This window comes from Gekko japonicus, unplaced genomic scaffold, assembly GCF_001447785.1.
Source record: "Gekko japonicus isolate JY-2015 unplaced genomic scaffold, Gekko_japonicus_V1.1 scaffold108, whole genome shotgun sequence".
NCBI classification, from domain to species: Eukaryota; Metazoa; Chordata; class Lepidosauria; order Squamata; family Gekkonidae; genus Gekko; species Gekko japonicus.
In genome coordinates, this window is record NW_015159713.1 from 1570258 (window position 1) to 1594129 (window position 23872).

Sequence of the window (23872 nt, forward strand, 5' to 3'; positions counted from 1 at the left end):
TTTCCCTCATACTGGAATGTCCTGTCCTTTACCTGTGAGGATCATCATTGCCATGTACACTTGCACAGTAAGATTGTAATTGCTGTCTGGCCCTAACCCTTCCTTAGTGGTTTAAACTGTTCTACTTAAAAGCAGAATGAAGCATTCTAATGTTTCCGAGGGTTTCTGTTTCACTGTAAGAAGAGAGCTCTGATTATATCTCTTAATTCCTGTACATCTTTATTGGCTTCGCTTTTGCCACATAATATCTACAGATGTTTTTGTTTCTGACTTTGAACAAGAGTACACCAGTGGTAGTAGAATAAAATAAGCTATATGTTTCAAGCAGCTATGAAATTTGACCTTATGTTCTAGTCAATATTGTTTCCCACTAACTATTTCTATATTCTAAGATACAAGACCTTACTGATCACAATATGCTGTTGTCAGGCAAACATGGTTCTGACAAAACCTTTGTTGTTTTTTTGGTCACATTGCAGCCATTTTCAGTACAGGCATGGAAGGGAGCTGAGGGGATGAACATTTTTGGCTTAACAACTTAAATATGCATGGATCTTGTTTTCCATATCTATTGGAAAAGAGAACCTTGTCCCACTATGCACCAGGAAATCTTTTGAGAAATTCATTTTTGACCATAAGGACTACCTTATAGAAATGGGAAAATAGCTTATCAGGCCCTTTGTGGTAGGGCAAAAAGCCAGTGGAAGTTGTAGCAAAATAAATTTAGCAAAACTCCTCTCGGGATATGGGAACAATGTGACAACAAAGCACATTGTCTAGAGAAGTAATTTCTAGAAATACTTTTCACTTTAATATTTCATGGTAGTTTTTCATGGCAGAGCAAGCTTGTGAAAAATCATCCATGACTGAATTCATTGGTCTTTTTAGGCCCATTGTGCCCATTTTCATTTTGTCTGTTATATTACCTTTTGTTTCTGGGTCATTGTCTGCACATGGTATGGCTATATACAAATGCTTAATACAAATTGCTAATGAAAATGTTGAACACTAGAATTATGTTTTAAATATGTTCCATTATGGAATTGGTCCATAGGTATACTTTGGATTTATAACTGTTCAACATCAGTGTGCAAGATGCACATGGCAGCACTTGTTGACTCTCTGAGCTGATTCCTTGGTATTCCCATTATCCTGGAACAGAGCACATAGGAAGAGAAACAGTTCTGCTCTAGTTGGTGAATAAACTGGAAATGGAAGCAGGGAGAAATGGACCAGTCCATGGAAGAGCAGAAGCAGGAAGGTCCTGTGTTGTGATTCAGGGAATATACTAGTATGGTGGCCTGTGTAATCACAGTAGTTAGTGTTGAGCTGACCAAGTTAGTCTTGTCTCACATCTTTGTACAATAGGGGCTACATAATTTTCTCCTTCTGCTCCCCACCTTTCAGAAATACTAGCATTATGAGGGGGAGGTCTTCTTATGACTGATCCCATAAATTCAGTAACTGATGATATTGCACCCTGCAGTTTGTGGTCATCTCTGCAGAACAGTCTTTTTGTCGTGTTTTGTTGTTGGTGATTTTTAACCTGATTTGTTTGACTAATATAAATTAATTAATTTAAAATAAAACTCTGTTTGCTTAAACCCATTTGGATTGTAAAATGGAGAATGTTTTCATAGAGGTCATCAATAGAAGATCATCTTTACTGTGGGTCAACTCTATAGTTTTCATTCACATGCCGTTTATAAGGATGTAGCAAATGCTTTTCTTTCCAAGAGCATAGATGGAAGATGGAAGGAAAGGGCTGCATTTCTCTTTTACTTGAAAGAAAGCTTCTTATTCATATCATATGGTTGTTTGTTTATATATTTCTTTATTCACATTTATATCGCACCCTTCCCGCAAATGGGCTCAGGGCAGATCACAATTCACACTTAGGCCTTACGGCACTACAACAAAATAGTAATAGTAATAGTAATAATTAATTAAAACCATTAAAACAGCATTAAAACAATATATATCAGTTTTGTAAAGTCCCCAATACTGGCATTGCTGAAATTCAAGGCTGTATAGTCCAGAGTGCATAAGATGGTATCTTCAGCAGGGGCCCCAGCTTTTTTGGCGGGACAACTCCGTTTTGCAGGCCCTGCGGAATGGTAACAGTTCCCACACGACCCTGATCTCACACAGGAGCATTCAGTCATGGGTGTAAAAATAATACTTCTGTAACAGACATTTCTATGGTGGATTCTTTTGCAGGTCTAAATACCAGAAAAGTTACTGCTGAATGCTTGTTGATAGACTCAATCGGAAGACTCAGAGGTGTTCATACCACTCTGTGAAGTGGTTTTATATTCAATATGAATTACCTCCAGAGGTCTGCAAAACTAAGATGACTGCAGATCTTTTCACCCTTCCTGTCATTTTTATTGCTATTATATCTTCTTTTTCACAGTGACTTTGAACCTGAATGGCTGGAAAGTGTACAGAAAAATGGAGAATTGTTCTACCTAGAACTAAGTGAAGATGAAGAAGAAGCCATCCTTCAAGACAGTTCTGTGGATGTGCCTGTGGTGAACCATGTCAGGTTTTGTGAAAATGAACCTGAGGTTATTCATGAGATATCTCGAAAACATAGACAAAATGAGCGCAAATTGGAAAAACTCACTAAAATGTTAAAAAATAAAAATCTTATATCAAAACAGTCTTTAAAGAAGAAAGCAACTGGTAAACGTGATGTACGAGCTTCTGGTCCAGCATCCATCTTGAAGCACCATTCCAGTCATAAGGTGGGAGTTGTCGTCCAAAAACAGTACAAAGATGTTTATATTTACATAAATCCAACGAGGCAATCAAATGCCGAGACAGGAGAACAGCTCAAGCTTTTGGAGTCATTAATAGGAATTGCCCATCAGTCTCCATGGCGAAAAGCTGAAAAACACAGACACAGTACTGAGTCCAGAAATGCTGAAGAAGAGAAACTTGTTGTGCATGGCTTGATTCCAGGCAGCTCAGCAATAAGGTCTGGTGAAATCTTGATTGGTAAGTGCCACAATTTATTCAGTTCTGGAGTTTAAATGACTTTCAGACCAAGGCTGTTTCCATATGGATGTTCTGCTCCAACTTGGCGTCCTTACAGCAGTGCTATTTTCAAGAGCATCCACATGACATTGTCTTCTGTTTGTCCTTCTTTTGTGCCTCCCTGGTTTGTTGTGATTGGAACAACCTTTTTGGAAAGATAGTTCCAATAATGTCATATTGATGGGAAGGTGTGCATTTTTTCATGTGCCTATTTTGGCACTATTTTCCTTACTGTGGCTCCCACAGCTGTAGTTTCCCACACACACCACTATTGGCTTTTTTAAAATGTAGTAATTGACAGTTTGCTATAGCATAATAACAACAGTCCATTACAACAATTTCCTTGTTCCCAACTTTCTTTTTTAAAAGAAAAATAAGTTTCTAGCCCATTCCCTTGCAGAGTTTTAAGGCAAAATGTGAAGCCAGTACATTTTCCCCTTATATAACTTATAACAAAAAGTGCTAGAGACTTTTTAAAAATGAAAGCTGGGAATTAGTACATTGTTGCCATAGATTATTATGCTATAGCAGTCTGTCCATTACTGATTTTTAAGGCCTCAAGTGGTTACAGTGAAATGGCAGTCATGAGAGGGATGAGGCAAGGAAAGTGCTAGGGAATCCACAGTGTGAATGTTCCTGTAATGCCACTGTAAATGCTGGCACAAACACAGAGACAATGAAAGCAACATGGAGAATCATCTCTGTGTAGGGGTAGCCCAAATAACAATATTCTGATTGGGTAAAATGCAAGGGGCCTTGTCCTTGATTAAAGAATCCTAACCGTAATTTGGCAATAGACTTTGCCCCATAGCTCGTGTTACATATTATGCGGTCAGGATAGGAATTTATTTATTTTTTTAAGTTCAAATAGTCTCCAGTGGATGTTTCTGGGTCTCATTCTGGATAATTTTGTCTGAGCAAAAGTATTTATTTATTTATATCATTTCTAACCCTTTTTCAGCAGACTCAAGCTTTGTAGTGGGCTCAATGCCTAGCACACATTGTAATAATGTGATTCTGGTAAACACTGTAACAGGAATCTGGGGAAAGTGTCAACACTACTGAAGGGCTTTCTGTGTCCTCCCACTGTTGGTGCCACTGTTTCTGCACACTGACAACTTTGGCTAAATCTTGAAAACAAGAAAGAGTGATGTCATTTGGTGTGGGTGGAGTCTGCTACTGGATTTGACTTTTGGGAGTATAGTAATGCAGGGCTCTGTGAGGGTTGCTGACTGTTCTAAAATGGTAAGTGTGAAGCAGTAAAAACTACTTATTACTTATTTAAGAAGTAACTGCATTATTTGCATACTATGGACAAATAGAGAGCTGAGAGGAACCTGAGGGGGAGGGGAAATCCACTGCTTTCTCTCCTATTGAGTGCCCTATTCCTCCTCTTCTCTTCCCATTACTGCTATCATCTTACTCCCTCCCACACAATTATTTTGCTGTCTCGTTCTCCTCCCCACTTTCTGTTCTATCTCCCAGCCGCCACCAGCCAGCTGATGGGGAGGGGGGTAGGCCTGAGCTAGGAGCAGAAAGCATCTGCTCTGAGCCCAGCCCTCATCTCATCAGCTTTCTGACAGTAGCGAGTGGAACAGAAAACATGCAGGTCTGTTGTCCAGCTGGTCCCTGCTTTTTCCTGCTTCTTTTTCCCCTCCCACCGACTGCTGCTCTTTTTCACTTTTTTCCTTCACCACACTTTTCTCCCTTTGCCATGCCTCCTCCTTCCCTTCCATGTCTTTTTCATCTTCTCTCCCGCTCCACTACTTTTCATCTCCTTCTCTGACCCTGAGAGCACTGATTACTGACATCAGCAATGTTTATAGGGTTGCGGTGCAAGCACCCTTGCCATGGTGGTTGGGATCTTGTGGGATGTCATTTTCCCACCTTAACTTGCATGGAGGGGTTAAATTCCCCTCACCATTTTTTTCACTTCTCTGCTTTTCCTGCAAAAATAAGAATCCCCCCAGATTTGTAGAACAATTCCCCGATCTGCATATGGCCCCATTGTGCTGATTTTTAAAAATCCAGACTCTAGGGGCCTATTCAGAATTAGCTATAAAGATGTGCACAGTTTACTGTTCTAAACTAAAATTAACACATAGAACTAAGGACTGGACATTCTAATTTTCACTTAAGATTAGGGAGGAAAGCTGCTAAAAATGAAAGAGCATATGTTTTGAACATGCTGTGTGAGAGCAAATATGGCTACAGCAAATCTGACTGCATCCACAAGGAATGTTATGTATAAATATTTTATTAGTCTTTACAGTTGTATTTACAAGGGGAACTGGAGGGCTAGGCTTCATGTAATGTGTTGCTTTGGGTCCTTTTGTAGGAGAAAAGGAGGACTGGAGTGTTTAAAATAAATAAAATGTAAATAATATTTTGCACAATGTGCTTGAATAGTAAACACTGTTCCCTCAAAATAATCATCTTTTTCTCAAATGTCCGTCTTTCTTACCTTTTTTCACCATAAAATGGCCTTATTTTAAGAGTGCTACTCTATTTAGTTAGACTATTTCTGTGTCTTCTCTTAATAGTCCTGCTTGAGGCGCCTTACAATTAAAAATACATTGGACACAGGCAACAAAAAACTATCCATAAAACTGAAGCAGACTATTAAAGCTGATAAGATAAAATCCCTAATTAAAGATTAGGGGAAAGCTGTGTTTTAGCCTGATGCATAAATGAAAGTAAAGCAGGTGCCAGGCAAGCCTCAGGTGGGAGAGCATTCCAAAGGCAAGGTGCCACCACAGAAAATACCCTGTCTCTAGTCACCACCTGCCTCACCTCTGAAGGCAGGATCACAGAGCAGGGTTCTTGAGAGGCAGATCTAGGCTGGATAGTATGGGAGAAGACAGTCCTTCAGGTACCTTGGCCCAAGCCATTTAGGGCCTTAAAGGTAAGGACCAGCACTTTGAATTGTGCTACTGCTTTTGAGGGTTATGGTAGTTCTGGCTAATGCCATATAGTACAATACTACTAAGATCAGTTGTAAACAGAGGTGTAATTCCTCTATTCTCCAGTATGTTGCTAAGAATGAAATGTATTCTGAAGGCCACTGAACCTTTAAAATGTGTTGCTTTGATCTGACAGACTTCTACTTTATTTAGGCATAAGAAAACTTGAGAAACAAGCAATGGAAAAATTAAAACTATTTTTTTGTTAAAAAGCAAAGTAGCAACATGGAAGAATAACCAAGTTATCAACAACTGTTTTATATTCCAGTCTGGGTTTGATTCTGTCCTTTTTCAGTCCTTTGGTTTTGAGTGAGCAAATCTGCTACATCCCCTGCCAAGTCCTATACAAATATATAATTTTCATATAAAATTCTTCAAAATTATAGATCTGCAGTGAAAACTGGGTACTTGAGATTTAAATATGGCATATAGCAAACTGTGGGTTGCATGAAAGTCATAGATTTCACTGCAGTTGGCAGAAATAAATTATAATTAAGTTGAAACATATCAATCTTTTTAAAAAAATGAAATACCTTTGCCAGATTTTGCATTTTGGGTAAAAATAAAATATACGTTAGCATTGTATATTTAGAACTGGAAGAAAAGTATTAAGAAGCTGTGCATTTCAACCTAAAATGAAATAAGCCTTCTAAGAAACTTTCAACAGTCTGAAATGGCAAAGATCCACTGAAACATTGTGAGATTCAAGAAACCTCTACCCCATTTTCCTTCCAGGACTATGTCTCAAGGGTTTGAATGGGAAGCACTGACAAATAAATGAGCTGTTTTTTAAGCTGAGAAGCACAAGGAAAAAACATACCTGTTAAAACAAGGCAGATGTGATGCAGTGTATTCTTGTTCTCTTGGATCAGTACGAGTCCTGTTCTTGCCTAGACCGTTCAGCAGAACAGAGAGTGCCTCAGATCTATCCCGTATCCTTCCAAACTGCCATGTAGACTGAGTAGTCTCCTGTTGATAAATTTTATTATTATAGTCTTCTGCAATGATTATTCTAGGGATTATCCTGCTCTTATTTGCTTTACCTTTGTAATTCCACTTACTACTCTGTTTATAGTATACCTTGCCTTGGGCAGTTTGTTGTTCACATTGTCTTGTAATTCTGCAATCCCAGGCCTATTGAATTGTTCTTTGGATATTTTATGCTGTGTGAATTAATTGTTTCTACCCTGTAATCCACCTTGAGTCTCAGTGAGAAAGGCAGGCTATAAGTAATTATATAGATAAATAGATTACACATCATGAGTCAATAAAATCAACAAATGGGACATTCAATAAAGAATTGATCCTGTTGGATAGGCAGCAGCAGTATTTGCAATTGCAGCATTTGTTTGGTATGCCTATTGTGAAGCGATCTCTCTCGCAAGGCCTCTTACACCTTTTGAGGGCTTACTGAGAGAGGGTTGGTCTTCCTTTAAAGGACTGATAAACTATATGACTTCTTGTTGCAGTTGGAGAAACCGAAGACCTTTTCTTATCAAGCCCAATGGCAGATTGATTGTGGTTGCGATCACACAGAACAGCATTGGTTAAAAAAAATGGAATTCTTATGTTTACAAAAGTAAAGTTATCAATATACACATCCAATACTTTGAACTTGTAACACAGTGGTATCTGACTCCAGCCACACTTGCACATATTCATAATTCAGACAAACCACATTGTTTGAAACTGTGTGGCCCTCATGGTAACTATATTCATTGTTGGTGGTCATGCACTTACATTGAAACCTTTGGCTACAAGTTGAGGATCATATTTTTGTGATTACAGGTCACAGATTACAGCATCATCCAGCGGTGTTATTACTTAATATAGGGGTAGGGCTTGGTATATCATGGTCTGCATTGAGGCTTACAGAACTCTTTTTAGAGACAGCTAGAATGGCTATAGCCTCTCGGTGGAAGGCTAAATATCCACCAATAATTGGCTTGTGGTTTAATAAACTATGAAATATTTATATTATGGAGAAGATAGCTTATCGTATTAACAGTTGTAGTGGTTTAGTGACTGTCACCCGCAGAGTAGTTAGGATCACACCCTGTCATAGTGAGGTATTTATATCATAGACTCATTCAGTCCCTCTCTTTTGGTAAAGTATTATAAGCTGAGAATATAATATAAAGCATGAATTGTGCAAACAGGTGGTAGTCTTCTTCACCCTTCTGAACAAATTGTCCACATCCTTAGGCTGTAAACAATGGAAATTTATCCAAATAAATACAGCTAGACAGCTCTTGGGTAGAATTTGATAATTGTGCTGCTTCTTAAGTGGCATGCATAGCAGAATTAATATAAATTACTTTATCCACAAAATATTTAGCAGAGTCGACCAGGGGCTCATCATCGGGAGGATGTCCCATAGCTTCACTGGATGGCATTTTACAAATGCAATAGTGGCAGGATGAAGTTGGCTCAAAATGTTACTGAGATTATCTCATAGATGCTTTTAAAGTGTTTAAACATAGCTATTGGTAAACTTTTGTCTATACTATATCTAAAGTAGCAAAGCAGGACAGTCACATCCTTATGTTTTTTAAGGCAGGTGTTTGAAGGGCATACTTCTGCACCATATTTATAATTATTTATGTACTTTAATAACCATATAAAGTATGTGCCACAAAGTTATTCTATTTTTTTTCAGTGAATATTATACTTCACAATGCCAAGCCAAAGAAAATTATGATCCAAAAACCTACACAGTTCCGTTCATTGATTCAGAGGCTGCTTTCTCCTGCCCTCCCTCCCCATGAATGTCCCTCATCCTTTCAGTTAGAATAATGTTCAGGTAAACAAGTTGTGTTTGGAATAAATGGCATTATATATAATCTGTTGCAAAATGTTGTGAGTAAGCGTTTTAAGTTGCCCAGTTTGATTATTTGTATTTATGGATTTATTTCTACAATGCAGCTGCTCTTAAAGCTTGTCAGGAAATTGTCATGGTGGGGCCATAGCTCAGTGGTAGAGCATCTTTGCATGCAGAAGGTCCCAGGTTTAGTCCACAGCATTTCCAGTCAAAAGGAGGAGGTACGAGGTGATGTGAAAGACTTCTGCTTGAGACCCTGAAGGGCCAGTCTGTCTAAACAATGTAGACCTTGATATTCCAATGATCTGGTTTTAGTAAAGTAACTGTGTATTTTAACCCCATTTCTTAATTAATGCATAACGTCAACTAAGTGGTTCACCATTAATTTTTCTGTATTTGAAGTAAGTCACCTGGCCCATAAAAAGGAGCAAGAGCCACAACAAGGGGTATCCATTGGAAACTGGCATCCTTTCTTACTTTTGTAACCATGACCTCTTGTGCAGATTTCTCTCTCATATAATAACCAGCAGGAATAGTCTATGGAAAAGTGAATAGCTTTGATAATCCAGTAATTATATTTTAAATATTCAGTCTCCTTCCAACCACAATTAAATATGAATGCTACAGCTTCATACTAAAATAATCTTCCTCTGCTGAGCTATTTTATACAGTTAAGTGCATACAATTTTATTTGTTTTTTTCCTCTGGTTCCCTCTTGCTTAATTAATGGTTGCCTCCTGTTTTAAACTGTTCAGCAGAACTTTGATAGGGTTGGGACAGGTATACAGAGACAACCGTTCATTTGTTAATGGCCACAAAACAAACACAATTCAAAGTGGTGTTGGACAGAACCTCTGTCCTGGTTGTGTTTGCCCAGTGATGACCATAGACATAGGAGCAAATATATAAAAGAAGGAAACCAGATAATACCACCATGCACTTCTACATGTCTTAAGAAATCCAACCCAAATAAACCTGTGACATCAAGGTGTTATCAATTTTTGTTCAGTATGAGCAGTGTATTTGAGATCTGGATATTTGGGTTGCACCTTCCAGAAATGAGCAAATATTTGCTAGACCGGTAATGATACATGTGAACTAGACTTGGAGGATGTGTTAAGGAGAAATTTTTGCCCTTAGCGACTTACCGGCGCATCATTAGAGAAGCCTCCCTAACCCTTTAAGAATCCAAGAATTAGTACACTGTCACATTCAAATGTGATATGGTGCTTTCCCCATATTGCCTTGTTGTTGGCAGTTTGTTCTTTAAGCTGTGCTTACTGTGTAATACACTGCCTAAAACCACTTCTACGTGGCCATTTTTCTTTACCTTGGCTTTCTTACAGCAGCATTGTTTTCAGGATCATCCACATGACACCATGTTGTTGCTTTGATTTCCCCCCCCTCCTTTGGTACAAATTTTTTAAATTTTATTTGATGTGATCATTTTGCATTGCAAACAAAGTGCCTTTGAACACTGTTTGGATGGGAAGGTGTGCATTTTTGCAGGTCCCAAACACAGTGTCACCATTTTCCTTCCTTCAGTCCCCACAAACACCAGTCTCTCCACAAACACTGGAAGGCTTTTTCAGGCTTTTTGTTAATCTATTGCAGAAATGTACCAATTCCTTGATTTCATTTTTTAAAGTAAGTCTAGCTCTTTCAGTTGCAGAGGTGTTAGGGAAAACACACAGGTTGTACATTTCTCCTTATAACTCCACAGCAAAAAGGACAAGAGCCTTTTGTTGTAATGAAAGCCTGGATCGAGTAGGATATGGCAATAGATTGTTGTAATGCTACAGCAAGCTGTCAATAACCAATCTTTTAAAAAGTTTGAATAAAGCCCTCCAGCATGGGAGGGAGCTGGTGACTAAGGCAACAAAATTCCAGAAAATACTGCCACGTGGATAGCCTGTTGTCACTGCATTCACAGTACCTCTGCATTCACAGTAATAATAAGACCTACATGAAGAAATGTATCTGTGTGGAAGCAACCTCAGATGTTCCCAGAGATGTCTTGTGTGGCTAGCAGGGTTGCCAACCTCCAGTTGGAGGCTGGAGATTTCCTGCTTTTACTCTCTTTTTTTTTAAGCCCCTGGAGGGGATTTTTATTGCATTTTTTTAAACTACAAACTACAACAGAAAATAAGTATGGGAACTACATTTAAGGGATAACCCACTACTGACTAAAAACCAAAGAGAGGAGATCATCTCACCATTTTAGACAAACATTTAGTCTTAATCTCATTAATCTTACTATCAACTGAGTCAAATTTAACATTAACTTTTCTAAGTCTTAAGTTTAAAGTTTAATTGTCATACAGAAATACCCCAGAGCATCTCATTTCAACATTTTATAAAGGCACAATTCAGAGTCCTTCAACCTTTACTTCTCCTTGCCTAATCTCTTCCGGAGTTTATAAGGACTTTTAGGGGCTGCTGCCCCTTTCTCTGAAAGAGAGTCCTCTCCGGAAGATTCCGAGTCCAGCTCGCCATCGGACTTACTGTCCATCCCTTTTTTCCCTTCTTCCCCTGGCTCACCCAACTGGACTCTTAAAATTTCCCGTGCTTTCTGAACAGAGTCAATCTTTTCTTTTTTGTCCTTGATTTTGAAGGTTACGACTTCTGGAGTTAACCATCTATATCCAATTGCATTTGTCTGTAGAAAAAGAGTTAATTCTTTATATTTCTTTCTCCTTTGTCTTATCTCAAATGGAATACTTTTCAACGTTCTGATGGTATTCTCCCCCACTTTCAGAGGTGCTCCAGATACTGCTATCAGGATTGCATCCCTCACATGCCTCTTCGAGAATCTTACCACAATTTCCCCAGGCAGATTATTTTTCTTTATATATCCTGAATATGACCTGTAGGCCACATCCATATCGTTTAACAAACATTCCGCCTTCATATCTGTCACTGGGGCCAATGTTTCACTCATTAGTTCCTTAAGATTCTCTCCCTTAGTCTCTAGCATGCCCTGGAAGCGAAGAATCATATTAGCCTTTTCCATTTGTAGTTGTAACAGCTGATCTTCCGTAGAAACTTGCTTCTTTTCCAGCTTTTGAACTTTCTTTTTCACCTTTTGTGCAGTGGCGTCCACTTCTTTCACCTTCTCAGCTGTTTCATTCATCATTTTAAGAGTCTCATTTATCTGTCTTTGCTGGGTGGTGATACACTGAGTCATTTTTGACATCTGATCCTTTATGTTATTCATCTGGTCCAGTAGGGGGCGCATGGATTCTACCGAAGTCTTTGCCAGCTCGTTGGTTCCTTCCGGTTTGGGACTCTCCGTTAGTTTCGATTTCAGAAGTTTCTCTTTCTCCGTCCTCTTTCCCGCCATCTTTATCGATTGTGAGATTTCCTGGTTTTACAATGGATTTCCAGACTCCAGTTGACAGAGATCAGTTCCCTAGGAAAAAATGGCTGCTTTGGAGGGTGGACTGCATAGCATTGTACTCTGCTGCATTTCCTCCCCTTCCCAAACACTGCCTTCCCCAGCCTCCATCCCCAAAATCCCCAGGTATTTCCCCACCCAGAGCCGGCAATCCTAATGATTAGTTTAGGAATGCGGTTGACTGATATATGTACATGTCAATTGTAATTTTTTAAAATAAACTGCTGATAGGCAGGATATGAAAGCTTTCTCTGTTGAGGAAAACAGGAGGAACTGCCTAGTGAGCATATTCATATGATTATTGCCAGAAAAACATCAGTTCTCTTTGTGGAATTGTGTTCTGTCCCCACTTGTATTGTGTGTTATATTTTATCAATGTTCATTGTTTAACTATCATACAATAATGATGAAAGAGCAAGACATAGCTCATGAGGAAACTTAACTAATTAACAGTCAGTCTTCACTATAATTTAGCAGACATTAACTTTCTGTTTGGGATATTTTTAAAGAGCTGCTATCTCATGTGGTGCCTGTCTGGTGCTTTTTTAAAATCTTGCTTTTGCTTCCAATCTTAGGAGATGTTCTTGTTGCGGTCAATGATGTTGAAGTCAATTCTGAAAATATAGAAAGGGTTTTATCTTGCATTCCAAGTCCTATGCAGGTATAGTAATACATTGTGAGTTTTCTTTTCTTTTTTTAATTAAAAGCACTAGGACAGGCCTGCATACCTAGTATCTGGGCTTTTACAATAAATGTACAGGTCCTTACATAAACACTTTTTCCTTCTTGATTATATCTTCCCTGCACAGTTTGGGGTCATATGTTGAATTGTTAATACTGTAATGAGGAATGTAGTGTGCCCTAATAAATCTTGCCTAAGGGAGGCTGCCAGGCTTAAATCACATAAAGGTAAAGGTTCCCCTGCTCGAAAGCCAGTCGAATCCGACTCTAGGGTTGCGGTGCTCATCTCCGTTTCAAAGCCGAAGAGCCAGCACTGGCCGAAGACGTTTCCGTGGTCATGTGGCCAGCATGACTAGACACCAGGGCGCACGGAACGCTGTTACCTTCCCACCGAAGTGGTACCTATTTATCTACTTGCAATTTCTTGCTTTCGAACTGCTAGGTTGGCAGGAGCTGGAACTAGAGACGGGAGCTCATTCCGTCATGCGTCAACTCAGGTCTCGAACTGCTGAACTACTGACCTTCCACAGCCTGCAGTTCAGTGTCTTAACCACTTGAGCCACCGCAGCTCCTAAATCACATACAAGTGTGCATTTGCATTTATTTTAAGCATAATTAATGTTCATCAGGTTTCTTCTTAACTTTCTAACCATCTGTGAAGCCCTTGTTTCATTTCTGGTTAAGAAAGTTCCCAGGTAAGTGTTACATCAACAGTTGTGTGTAACCTGGACTATGTTTAACCATGACAAAGGTGGCAGCGGATTGTTTCTGAAGAGGAGAAACCGGGAGGCAGGCAGGTACAATTCAGCCCATTCCCAGTGTCTTCTATATAGATAGGCGGTTGCCCAACATTATGCCTACACTGGCAGTATGAGGCTAGCCACTGGAAGGGATCCAGTGAAAATCTACTTCAATGCCTGTTTTTGCCAAGCAGATGAATTTCCTTTGCTGAACTTCACATTGAATAGATTTTCTGTTATAGATAATTACTGCAGTATGCTGACAGTTGAACAGGAAGAAATAATCTTGCGTAGTTAATTGTTTTATTGGCTTATAATGAAAGCACCTATCAGTTGCTTAAATATTCCAGAATAAAGCCTTTAATGTTTACTATTAATGGGAAAATAATTTCAACATCAAGTTAGTTAATGAGCAGAAAGATTTAATTGTTTCTCATGTAGGTTTTCAAAGAATGTTCCATTGAAATTGACTTATTCCTTATGTACAGAACACCTTGAGCCAAACCAGAAGTAGACTCACTAAGAGCAGACACCTAAAGAATTTTAACTGAGGGTGATTTGCAACTGAAATAATTTCTCAGGCTGCTGCAGAAATTAACTTATTGCTGGTTTTTCAAGTAATTCCCAAAAAGTTCTTAACACAGAAGGCTGTTTTAAAGTTGTGTGTGTGTGTCAATCCAGTAGCTGCTAATGCATGCATATAAAGTCACTGTATAAAAGAGGGTTGGGTGGGGGACTACCTACTCCCTTCAGGGTTAGGAAATATTCTGACATTTTAGGATTAAATGAATAAGTGATTTAAAGAACTGGTCTTCAACAAATGGGTCATAGCCCAGCTAAGATGAGTTGTAGTGTTGTCATGATCACCATCTGGGGAGAGGAAAATAAGAATGAGTTTTAACAGCTCCAGAAACATAGATGTATGATGGGCTCTGCACCTGGAAAAACTGAAGGCTACCAGTTTGTTTTTAAAAGCTAGCTACAACTGTCAATGTTCAGTTCAGTCATTACATTTGTCAGGGCTCTTTTTGTAGAAAAAACCCAGCAGGAACTCATTAGCATAATAGGCCACACCCAACAGCAGAAACTCATTAGCATATTAGGCTACACCCCTGCAGCACAGCTCATTAGCACATTAGGCAGCACCCCCATGTTACCAGAAGTGTGGTCATCCAGCCACACCCACCTTTTGCTTCCTATTCTGTTTACCTTGTTTGTTGTCAAAACCCAGGGCTTTTTTTGTAGCAGGAACTCCTTTGCATGTTAGGCCACACACCCCTAATGTAGCCAATCCTAATGAGTTTCTGCTGTTGGGTGTGGCCTATTATGCTAATGAGATCCTGCTGGGCGTGGCCAACTCAGGAGACAGCCGGAACTCCGTTCCTGTGCGTTCCTGCCCAAAAATAGCCCTGACATTTGTGATGGTCCAAATAGTGGTTTGGAGAATTGCTTTATAACATCTGAACAGGCCACAATGTGGGAATGGACATAGTTAAGAGGTAGAGTGCATACTTCTCATGCCGAAGGTCCCAGGTTTATTCCCTGGAATGTGTTGGGAAGGATCTTTCTCTGCCTGGGCAGTCAGAGTTAACAATACTGAGTCAGATGGACCAATAGTTTGAAGTATAAAGAAGCTTCAAATGAATTTCCTTTGCTGAATTTAACATTGAATAGATTTTCTGTTATAGATAATTCACATAAACATGTTTAAAGATCTGACTGGAAAAAAATTAGGTCAGTAATTATATTGTATTAAAATACTTTTACTCTTTCAAAAGGTGAAACTTACATTTGAACCATCAATCTTTGAGCTGGAAGGAACATCCCAGCAGAGGTGTAAGCCACCACAATCCTCTATGAATAACCTGCTCAAATTGCTATGGAAAGACCACGACAATGACCCACAGTTCTCTATCCGAAGTATACCTCATATTATTATGTACCTCTCACTCAGATTGGACTCTGATACCTCTAAGGATGAGGTAGGTATGTACTTCTAAAATAAGTGGGAAGGAGCCAAGCCTTTGCTTATCCCGAGTACAAGCTAGTAGAAAAAAGATATCTATATATAATAACAAGGACTGTACTTATGCTGCAATTCCTACCTTCATTTAAAAGGCAGCTTCCTAGCTCATGTGGTTTTAACATTATATATAGTAAGAAGACCTGCTGAAAACTCAGAAAGCCAGAGTGGCTGTTGGAGGATGTTAGCATGTCGAAGTCACAGATGTAACTAATTTAATATCGTGATTTGGGGGTGGTTAAAAAGATATGTTTCAAACCATGGCAGCTTGATGAATGTGAGCTATTTACTTACTATCTTGGTCTTACAGAACATCCAAATAATATTTTATTTTATTTAAAACATTTTTATGCCACATTTCTACCCAGTCAGGCTCTACAAGGTGACAATCATAAGAACATTATTTTTAAAAACAATTAAAAATACAGGTAAAATTATAAAGTTCAATTAAAAACACATAAACAAAACAAACGCCAGAAAGAAGGTCAATAACCTTTATTGGGCGTATGCCAGATGAATATTTGTGATGCGGAAGTTCCAGAGTTTTGGTGCCACAACAGAGAAGGCCCTTTCTTGGGTCGCCAAGGACCTCCAAGGATGACAGGAGTGAGCAGCAAGTAGGGTCACATGGGAGAAGGCAGTCCTTAAGGTATGTTGGTCTCGTGCCATACAGGGATTTCAAGGTCAATACCAGCACCTTCAATTGAGCCCAGAAGCAAATTTGAAGCCAGTAGAGATACAACAAGACTGGAGTAATATGGTTCCTGCAACCGATTCAAGTCAGCACTCTGGCTGCAGCATTCTGTACCAACTGTAGCTTCTGGACAGTCTTCAAGGGCAGCCCCATATAGAGTGAATTGCAGTAATCTCATCTAAATGTTACCAGGGCATGCACCACAGTGGCAAGATGTTTTCCACCCAGGAAGTCGCAGCTGGTTCACCAGCCAAAACTAGTGAAAGGCACTCCTGGCCATTGCTGCTGCCTATCCAACAGGAGGCCCAGGTCCAGGACCACCCCCAAGCTATGAACTTGCTGCTTTAGGGAAAATGCAACCCCATTTAGAATGGGATAACTCATTTCCTGGGTCAGACCTTCCCCCCACCAGTAGCATTTTGTCAGGATTAATTTTCAGCTTGTTAGCCCTCATCCATTTTAAAACTTCAGGCACCTGCTAGTGGTTTCTACAGCTTTCCTAAAAGCATGAGATAGAGCTGGGTATCTTGTGCATATTGGTGGCAGCTGAGCCAGATCTCCAGATGACCTCTCCTAGCAGCTTTATGTAGATGTTGAAAAGTATGGGGGACAACATGGAGCGTTGGGGAACCCCATTGGCCAAAGGGCAGAGCAGCAATCCCCAAGCACCACACTATGAAACCTACCCTTGAGATAGGACTGGAACCACCCCAGAACAGTGTCACCCAGTCCCAAAAGACTATCCAGAAGGATACCATGATTGATGGTATCAAAATCCTCCAAGTGGTCCAGGAGAATGAACAGGGTCATGTTCCTCCTGTCTATCTCCTGGCACATGTCATCCACCAGAGCGACGACCAAGGCCATTTCAGTCCTATAACCAGGCCTGAAACCAGATTGAAATGGATCTAAACAATCTGCTTCATTTGGGGATCTCTGAAGATGACCAGCTACCACCTGTTAAATCGCCTTGCTCAAGAATGGTACATTAGGATTGGATGGTAGTTATTCAATTCTCCTAGGTCCAAAATAGTTTTCTTTAGGCATGGACACATTACTGCCCACTTCAAGGCTGGAGCAGCCACCCTTTCTCTCAGGGAGGCATTTACTGTCTCCTTGACCCAGTTTGCTAGTCTCCCCCCCCCCGAAACCCATTCAACTTAAGAGATTTCTACTGACCCTACTGATTGTGCCACCATCCCCCTTCTCATTCTGCTCCCCCAGACACATCTCTGGCCAGCAAGTTAGACAAGACAGACAACCACCTTACAGTCCAGCTCTCACTTAGATCTGAATAGGACAAACAACCCCTGAGACCAGCTCTCACCTGGCTCTGGATAGGGTGTAAGCACAGAGACAACCAGCTCTTAACTGCTATGAAACAGCAACAGAAAGGCATACCTCCGGCTCTCGTCCTGTATAAAAATGGAGGTCCAGGCTCAGCTTGTCTCCACATGCAGGAGGCCAGATTCTCCCATCCACTGCAGCTCATCACAGGATTTAAGACTGCAGTCCTAAGACAACTTTTCTGGGAGTAAGGCCCACTGAACAAAATATGACTTGCTTAGGATCGTTCTCTAAAAGTTGTCTATAAGGTCTGCATGCGGATTTTCACAGCTTGACCTGTCTAATGTTTACAATGGGTTAGATTCTTCCAGTTCATTCTGCTGGTGCTTTCCTTTGGCACATGCAGTGCCTTTCTACCAGATGATTGCACTCATGCCAGTAGAATAGAATGGTAGGATGCAACCCACTGTGTGTCCTTTATCTGAACAAGTGATGCCAGTACCAGTAAAAGTGCCATGTTCATCTAAAACAAGAAATTCAGGAGATCTTGTTGGCATCATACATTTTGAAGCACGGTATTGGCCCATGTTTTAATAATTTGAGTCTGAGTAAATTTCATGGAGGTTACAGTCTTATTTTCTACAAGAGCAGGACTGAACACAGTTCTCCTTTCATAGTGAAAAGACACTCTCATTTAGAAGGCATCCATTGTTGAAGTCCAATTCTTGACAGTTTTAGGAGTCTTTCAGCTGGCCAGTTCTATGCAAAGAATTCTTTTCAGTTCCTTCTCTTAGTGCCAAGGTTCTGCCTATTGAAGGAAAGGGCTTCTTAAATGTTCACTGCACTAGAAATGAAGATAACTGAAATAAAAATGTAATTTATTTACTGTCAAAACTATTTAATAGAAGAGTACTTTGTTCAGAAAACTCTGCTTTCACATCAGTGTCTCTTCACTTAAGTCCATTATCCCTGGCCTTTGGAGCCATTAGACATTACACTTTTCAACCTACTTTGAAGGTGACTAATCTTATGGAATGATACAGAGTAGATCTTACCAGCCCAGTAATTTTTACAGGCTGCTGTTAGGATCTTTTGTTGTGTTTTTCTTTTCCTGGGAAAGAGTATAGATATTTCACAAATGAACATTGGAAAGTTCCTTTGTTCATAAGAGGTACAAGAGGATTTTTTCCTTCCATTTCATGCAATGTTGCAATTAGAAAAGACGTTTTTCTTCCTTGTTGAGACAGACTGGTGCATAGAATCCTGGTTGTTAACAGGGCATTTTAAAATGGATAATTAAACTGGATGAAAGGGGCACCGACCTGCCAGTTCTCTGAATAGCGAGATTCAAAGCTCTTTTTAATGTATTTGAAAAGAGAATTTTCCCAACAGAGTTTTGGCCATGCCTGGATAGAAAGAGGAAGGGGAGGTTCAGGACATAGCATCGTTAGTAAAGAATGATAATTAAGTCTGAAATTGCATGTCTTCATCTCTCGCGCGCGCTCTCTTTTAGAAAAATGTCTTTTTTAAAAAAATGCTTGTTGGAATGCAATTCTATGTAGATTTTTTGTATTTTGTAAGAAAAAAATTAGCAAGGCTCATAAATGACACTGTCTCTCTTGAGTGATAGAACTTTGTTACATCGTATTTCCGTTTATGTCCATAGAGGAGACTTGTCAAGGTTTCAAAAGTCATGAATTTTCAGTTACTAAAAATGTAGAACTTTCTTCCTTAAAGAACATTTAAAAAATTAAAACTTGAGAAGACCAGTGTGTACATTATTTTCCGGAAGCATTTTGTCTTTATGATGGCTACTAGGATCCTACACATTTGCTCCTATCTGTTAATTAATGGTCAGGCTCAAAGAGATATTACCATATATGGACAGAGGGATTAATAAAAAGATTATTATATCTGGTACTTACTAATTTATATGCTTTCTATGATAAATACTGTGTTTAAGGATGCTGTGCATTTCTAGCAGGAACAGTACAAACATTCTTTGTTTTCAGACATGAGAACAAATTACTAACCATGTCTTGCATGGCTTCATCTAAAATTAATTCTGCAGCACTCCTTTCTGAATAAATATACTCATTGTCATTTTTGGCAGCAAGAAATCCTTTACCAATACCCCATATCAGAAGCTTCCCAAAAAATGAAAAGTGTAAGAGGAATATTTCTAACGTTGTGTGACATACTGGAAAATGTGACAGGAGCTCATATAATCAGGTAACAGTTGTTTGGGGGTATATTTAATTCAGATATTATTTCTTGCTGGTTGTTTAGTAGGGACAAGTTTTAAAAGTGTTGCTTTGAGGAAGGTACTATTTGCCTGCAAGAGAGAAGCTGCTGGTTGGATATGCATATAAGGGAATAATAAAAAGCTAATTGAAAAAACCTTTAACAGATAATTTTTATAGCTGAAAAAAGCCAAAGTTGCAAGTAAGGGGGAAATTGTGTTTATTTTTTAAATAGTGGTGGCGGCAGCTGTTTCCCTAATTTTAACTCTAAAACCGGGGGGGGGGGATCAACTGGCTCTGCAGCTATTACTTTTGCTCTGGGGAGAATACCCTAGCCTGTATTTTTCTGTGCCAGACCACTTTTGTGATTGTTCTCTTCTTTTGATTGGATTTTTATAGTTCATCTATGTTTCTGTGTGGGAAATTAATTCATGTGGCTTACTGGAAGGAATCTGACAAGCTCCTTGTAATTGGCCTCCCAGCTGAAAGGTAAATTTACAAGATATTTTGGATTGTTTCTCCCTTAGAGCCAAACTAAACATGACAGAACTTGTGGCCACCACAAGTTTGCCATCACCATTTTAAAGTGATTTTAAAATGGCTTGAAGGTGCAATGCTGATTGGGCCCATGAGACAGAGCTCTCCCCCACACACACACACAAACGCTCCACGGCTTTTCAGCTGCCCAAAAGACCACAGGGGAGCACACACATGTGGTTTTTTTAGCACTTAAAGGGGGGAGGGCTCCATTCTATAGGCCCAATCAGTACCAAGACCTCACATCATTTAAAAATCACTGTAAAATGGTGATGGTGAGCTTGTGGTGGCTACAAGTTCTCCATTACATTTAGTTTGGCCCTTAATTTAGGCTACAATTTCATGTACTACCAGTATTTCAGAGTAACCTCCATCTAACTTAGTGGAACTTACTTCCAAGTAACATGAATATGATTGTGATTAATTTAGTTAAATTACGTTTCATAAATCTTTTTTGAAATAATTTATATTCAATAATTTAGTTAATTCAATCTTTGTGAATAGCTCAAGTTATTTCTAATATTAAGTGAGTAGAAGGCATTCACAGTGGTGGATCTTTTCTTTTCTCACCCTTCCACAGCAGCCCTCTGTTTCCCCCATCCAGCTATTGCTGGGTCACTCATAGGGTGCCACGTCCCCTCACTCCTATGGCATGGGGATTTGGGGGGCATTCTGGGGTGGGCATGACATCCCCAACACGGTGATGTCACCCAAAATGACATCATCGCATCGGCGACATCACGCACAACTCTCTGGTTTTGAGGGAAAACTCTATGGGTTTTTTCCTTCAAAACCATAGAGTTTGCCCAAAACCAGAGCATCACTGCATGATGTCTTTGGTGCAATGACATTACCTGGAAGAGACAACAATGTCCCTGTTTGGGGGTTGGTTTTCCCAAACTGGTAAACGGCGGATTGAAGCACCCAAAAGCAGGGGAACCCCTGCTGGGACCTGGGGGCTGGCAACCCTAGTCATTCATGGACGAAAAGCCACAGGGTATAGTGTTGGGTGGAGAGCTACAGTGGTTAGGGTGAAATGTCCTCCACTTTTCCCTAGTATCAGCAGCATTCCAGCTATGCTGTGCTTCCTCCATCAAGTTTTCTGTTAGTGTAGGAGCAAGATGGAGAAGATTTTGCCTGATTCCCCTCTTTACTACAGCCCTTATTCCTCTTGCTACAGATGGGCATATGGGGGCAATGACTCAGTATATGTTATGTCACTTCTCTGAATTCCCAGCTTATTTTTTTAAATGAAAGTCTCTAGCAATGTTCCCTCTAAGCTGTGGAGTCTTGTGAGCAGAAATTCTACTTTGTGAGCTACTGGCATTAAAGTTGTGAGCAAGCAATTTGGCTACTGCATAAATTACTTTGCTCTGGAGCCATCCTTCCTGAGCTAAGACAAAAATGTGTGAGCTGGAAGGCTAAAAAACTGTGAGCTGGCTCACACTAACTCAGCTTAGAGGGAACATTGGTCTCTAGCCCTTTTCATTATGAAGGTACAAGGGAAGTTGTGCAAGCATTTTTATCTAACTGCTTGAAAAGGAGGACGGAATCCTTAATTCCTTCCTGAAAAAATTTCTTCTCTATTCTGTCCCGTAACCTTTTTGGCATGGGACTGGGTGCTTGCTGCCCTCTTGTTTAAAGAGGACATAAAGAATGTCTGTAATGACACATGAGCAGATCAGACAGAAAATTGCAATGAGATTTATACTATTTTGGAGTTACCTCCTCTCTTCACTATGGAATTTTAACTCAGGGGTTGGTGGGACCATTGAAGGAGGGAAGGTACAGAACAATGAATGCCCATTTTCACTCAGTGTGATTGTTAATCCATAACTGCAAACCATTTTGCAGCAACTTGCCTGTGTGAAAGGATGCTTTCCTCTGAGCATGTGTAGTACACCTTTTATTCACCACTGCCAAGCTTCTGTCTTCACTCCCCACATTCATGATATTAAGTCTAAAAGAGGTATAATGTTCAGGCAGGCCTAAATCTCAGATTTCTTCTCATCCAAATTCTCACTATAGAAAAAGAAAAGGGTTCTGGATGAAGGAGACTTGTCTAGCCTAACCACTCCCAAGGCCCCAAGTACTTTTATGTCCCCTCAGTGTGAAGTTTCTAGCTATAGGCCTGGTGGCTTCTTGTCTACTGGGATCCCATATCCAACATTAATGCCTTTTGGGGACTGCTGTCAATAAGAGTTATGATCATGTGTACCTAATATTCATGCAACCACAAGACCTAACCCATTATCTACAACTAAGGTATTCTTACATTTTCCGCAACAATATGAGTGGTTACATTATGTAACAAAACCATTGGTAACTGGAAACTTTAAATTGGCATCAAGTAAAATCTCACAAAAAGAATGTGCAGTATTTGCCTTGCCGTTAGTTTATGTATCTTGCTGTACAGATGTCTTATTGTATTTATTGGTTTAAGGGTAATCTACCTTGAGGGTTTTTTAAAAAGGAAAGCAGACTATAAATGCTGGGAAATAAACAAATCCTTCCTCTTTCTATTTTGAAAGAACTTTTTATGTTTTGGATGTGGTCTTGAAAGTTGGCAGACTGCATAATTGTAGTATGCATGATTCTTCCAAGTAAGCTTTCTTCTAAACCCCACAGTGTTCATTAAGTGCACATTTGATTTTTACCCCATGTTGTGTTACGTATCTCTCAGTGACCATTAATAACTATTGAATTTTGTTGGATTATGTACAATAAAACGAAGAAACCTGATCTGGCTTCATCAGTATTCATTTAAATGTTGAACTCGTCTTGCTGACCAGGATTCACTACCGCATCTTTTTTGTCTAGCTATAACTTTTTTTCTTCTTTATATTGGCTCAGAGTCAGGATAGTTGATTCAAGGCTCCCTGTCTACAAAGCCAGTTTTAATAAGGAAGCCCCTGCCAAATAGAATCTTTATGTTCACCCAGAAAAGGATTGTAAAAACAGACTGAAGTTTGTTAATTACTGATGCCAAACATAAATGCTCTCCTTTACATTATAACATTGTATTTAAGGATGCTTTTACTCTTCTGTCTTATTTTTATTATTTGGCAGTTCCTAAATTTAGATGAGCATATGTGTTAGGGTGATGTAATGCTTTTAACTCAGTTGAAATTATGGGACGAATTAAAAGTATCCCTTCAGGAGACTGCAGATGTGTTTTTTTGTTCTTATCTACAGGACTGCATATTACACAATGTTTTATATTGTTATTTTTAAGAAGTCTTGTGATAAATATATTGCTCCCTGGATCGGACATTTGGCAAGCATTCCTGATGTTCAGAAATTGAAATTTTTATTTTCCTGCAAATTAAAAAATTGCAGGGTAGATGTTGCTTTATTTTGCTATATAATTTCTGTACATCTGACAAGATGAGTTTATGTTAAGGATGTATGGGCTTTAGGCTGTTAAATCAAAGGAAAATAAAG

The 23872-nt window shown here is 39.4% G+C and overlaps 1 protein-coding gene across 1 annotated transcript in view; it reads left to right on the top strand.

The window, feature by feature from the left end:
• The window catches only part of INTU (inturned planar cell polarity protein), a 49879-nt gene that overhangs the window by 675 nt on the left and 25332 nt on the right, over positions 1 to 23872 (top strand). Inside the window, exons 2-6 of the mRNA XM_015409910.1 lie at positions 2417 to 3003; positions 12799 to 12884; positions 15423 to 15626; positions 19762 to 19880; positions 20291 to 20380. Of these exons, the coding sequence (XP_015265396.1) occupies positions 2417 to 3003; positions 12799 to 12884; positions 15423 to 15626; positions 19762 to 19880; positions 20291 to 20380 (1086 nt within the window). The remainder of the gene's footprint in view (positions 1 to 2416; positions 3004 to 12798; positions 12885 to 15422; positions 15627 to 19761; positions 19881 to 20290; positions 20381 to 23872) is intronic.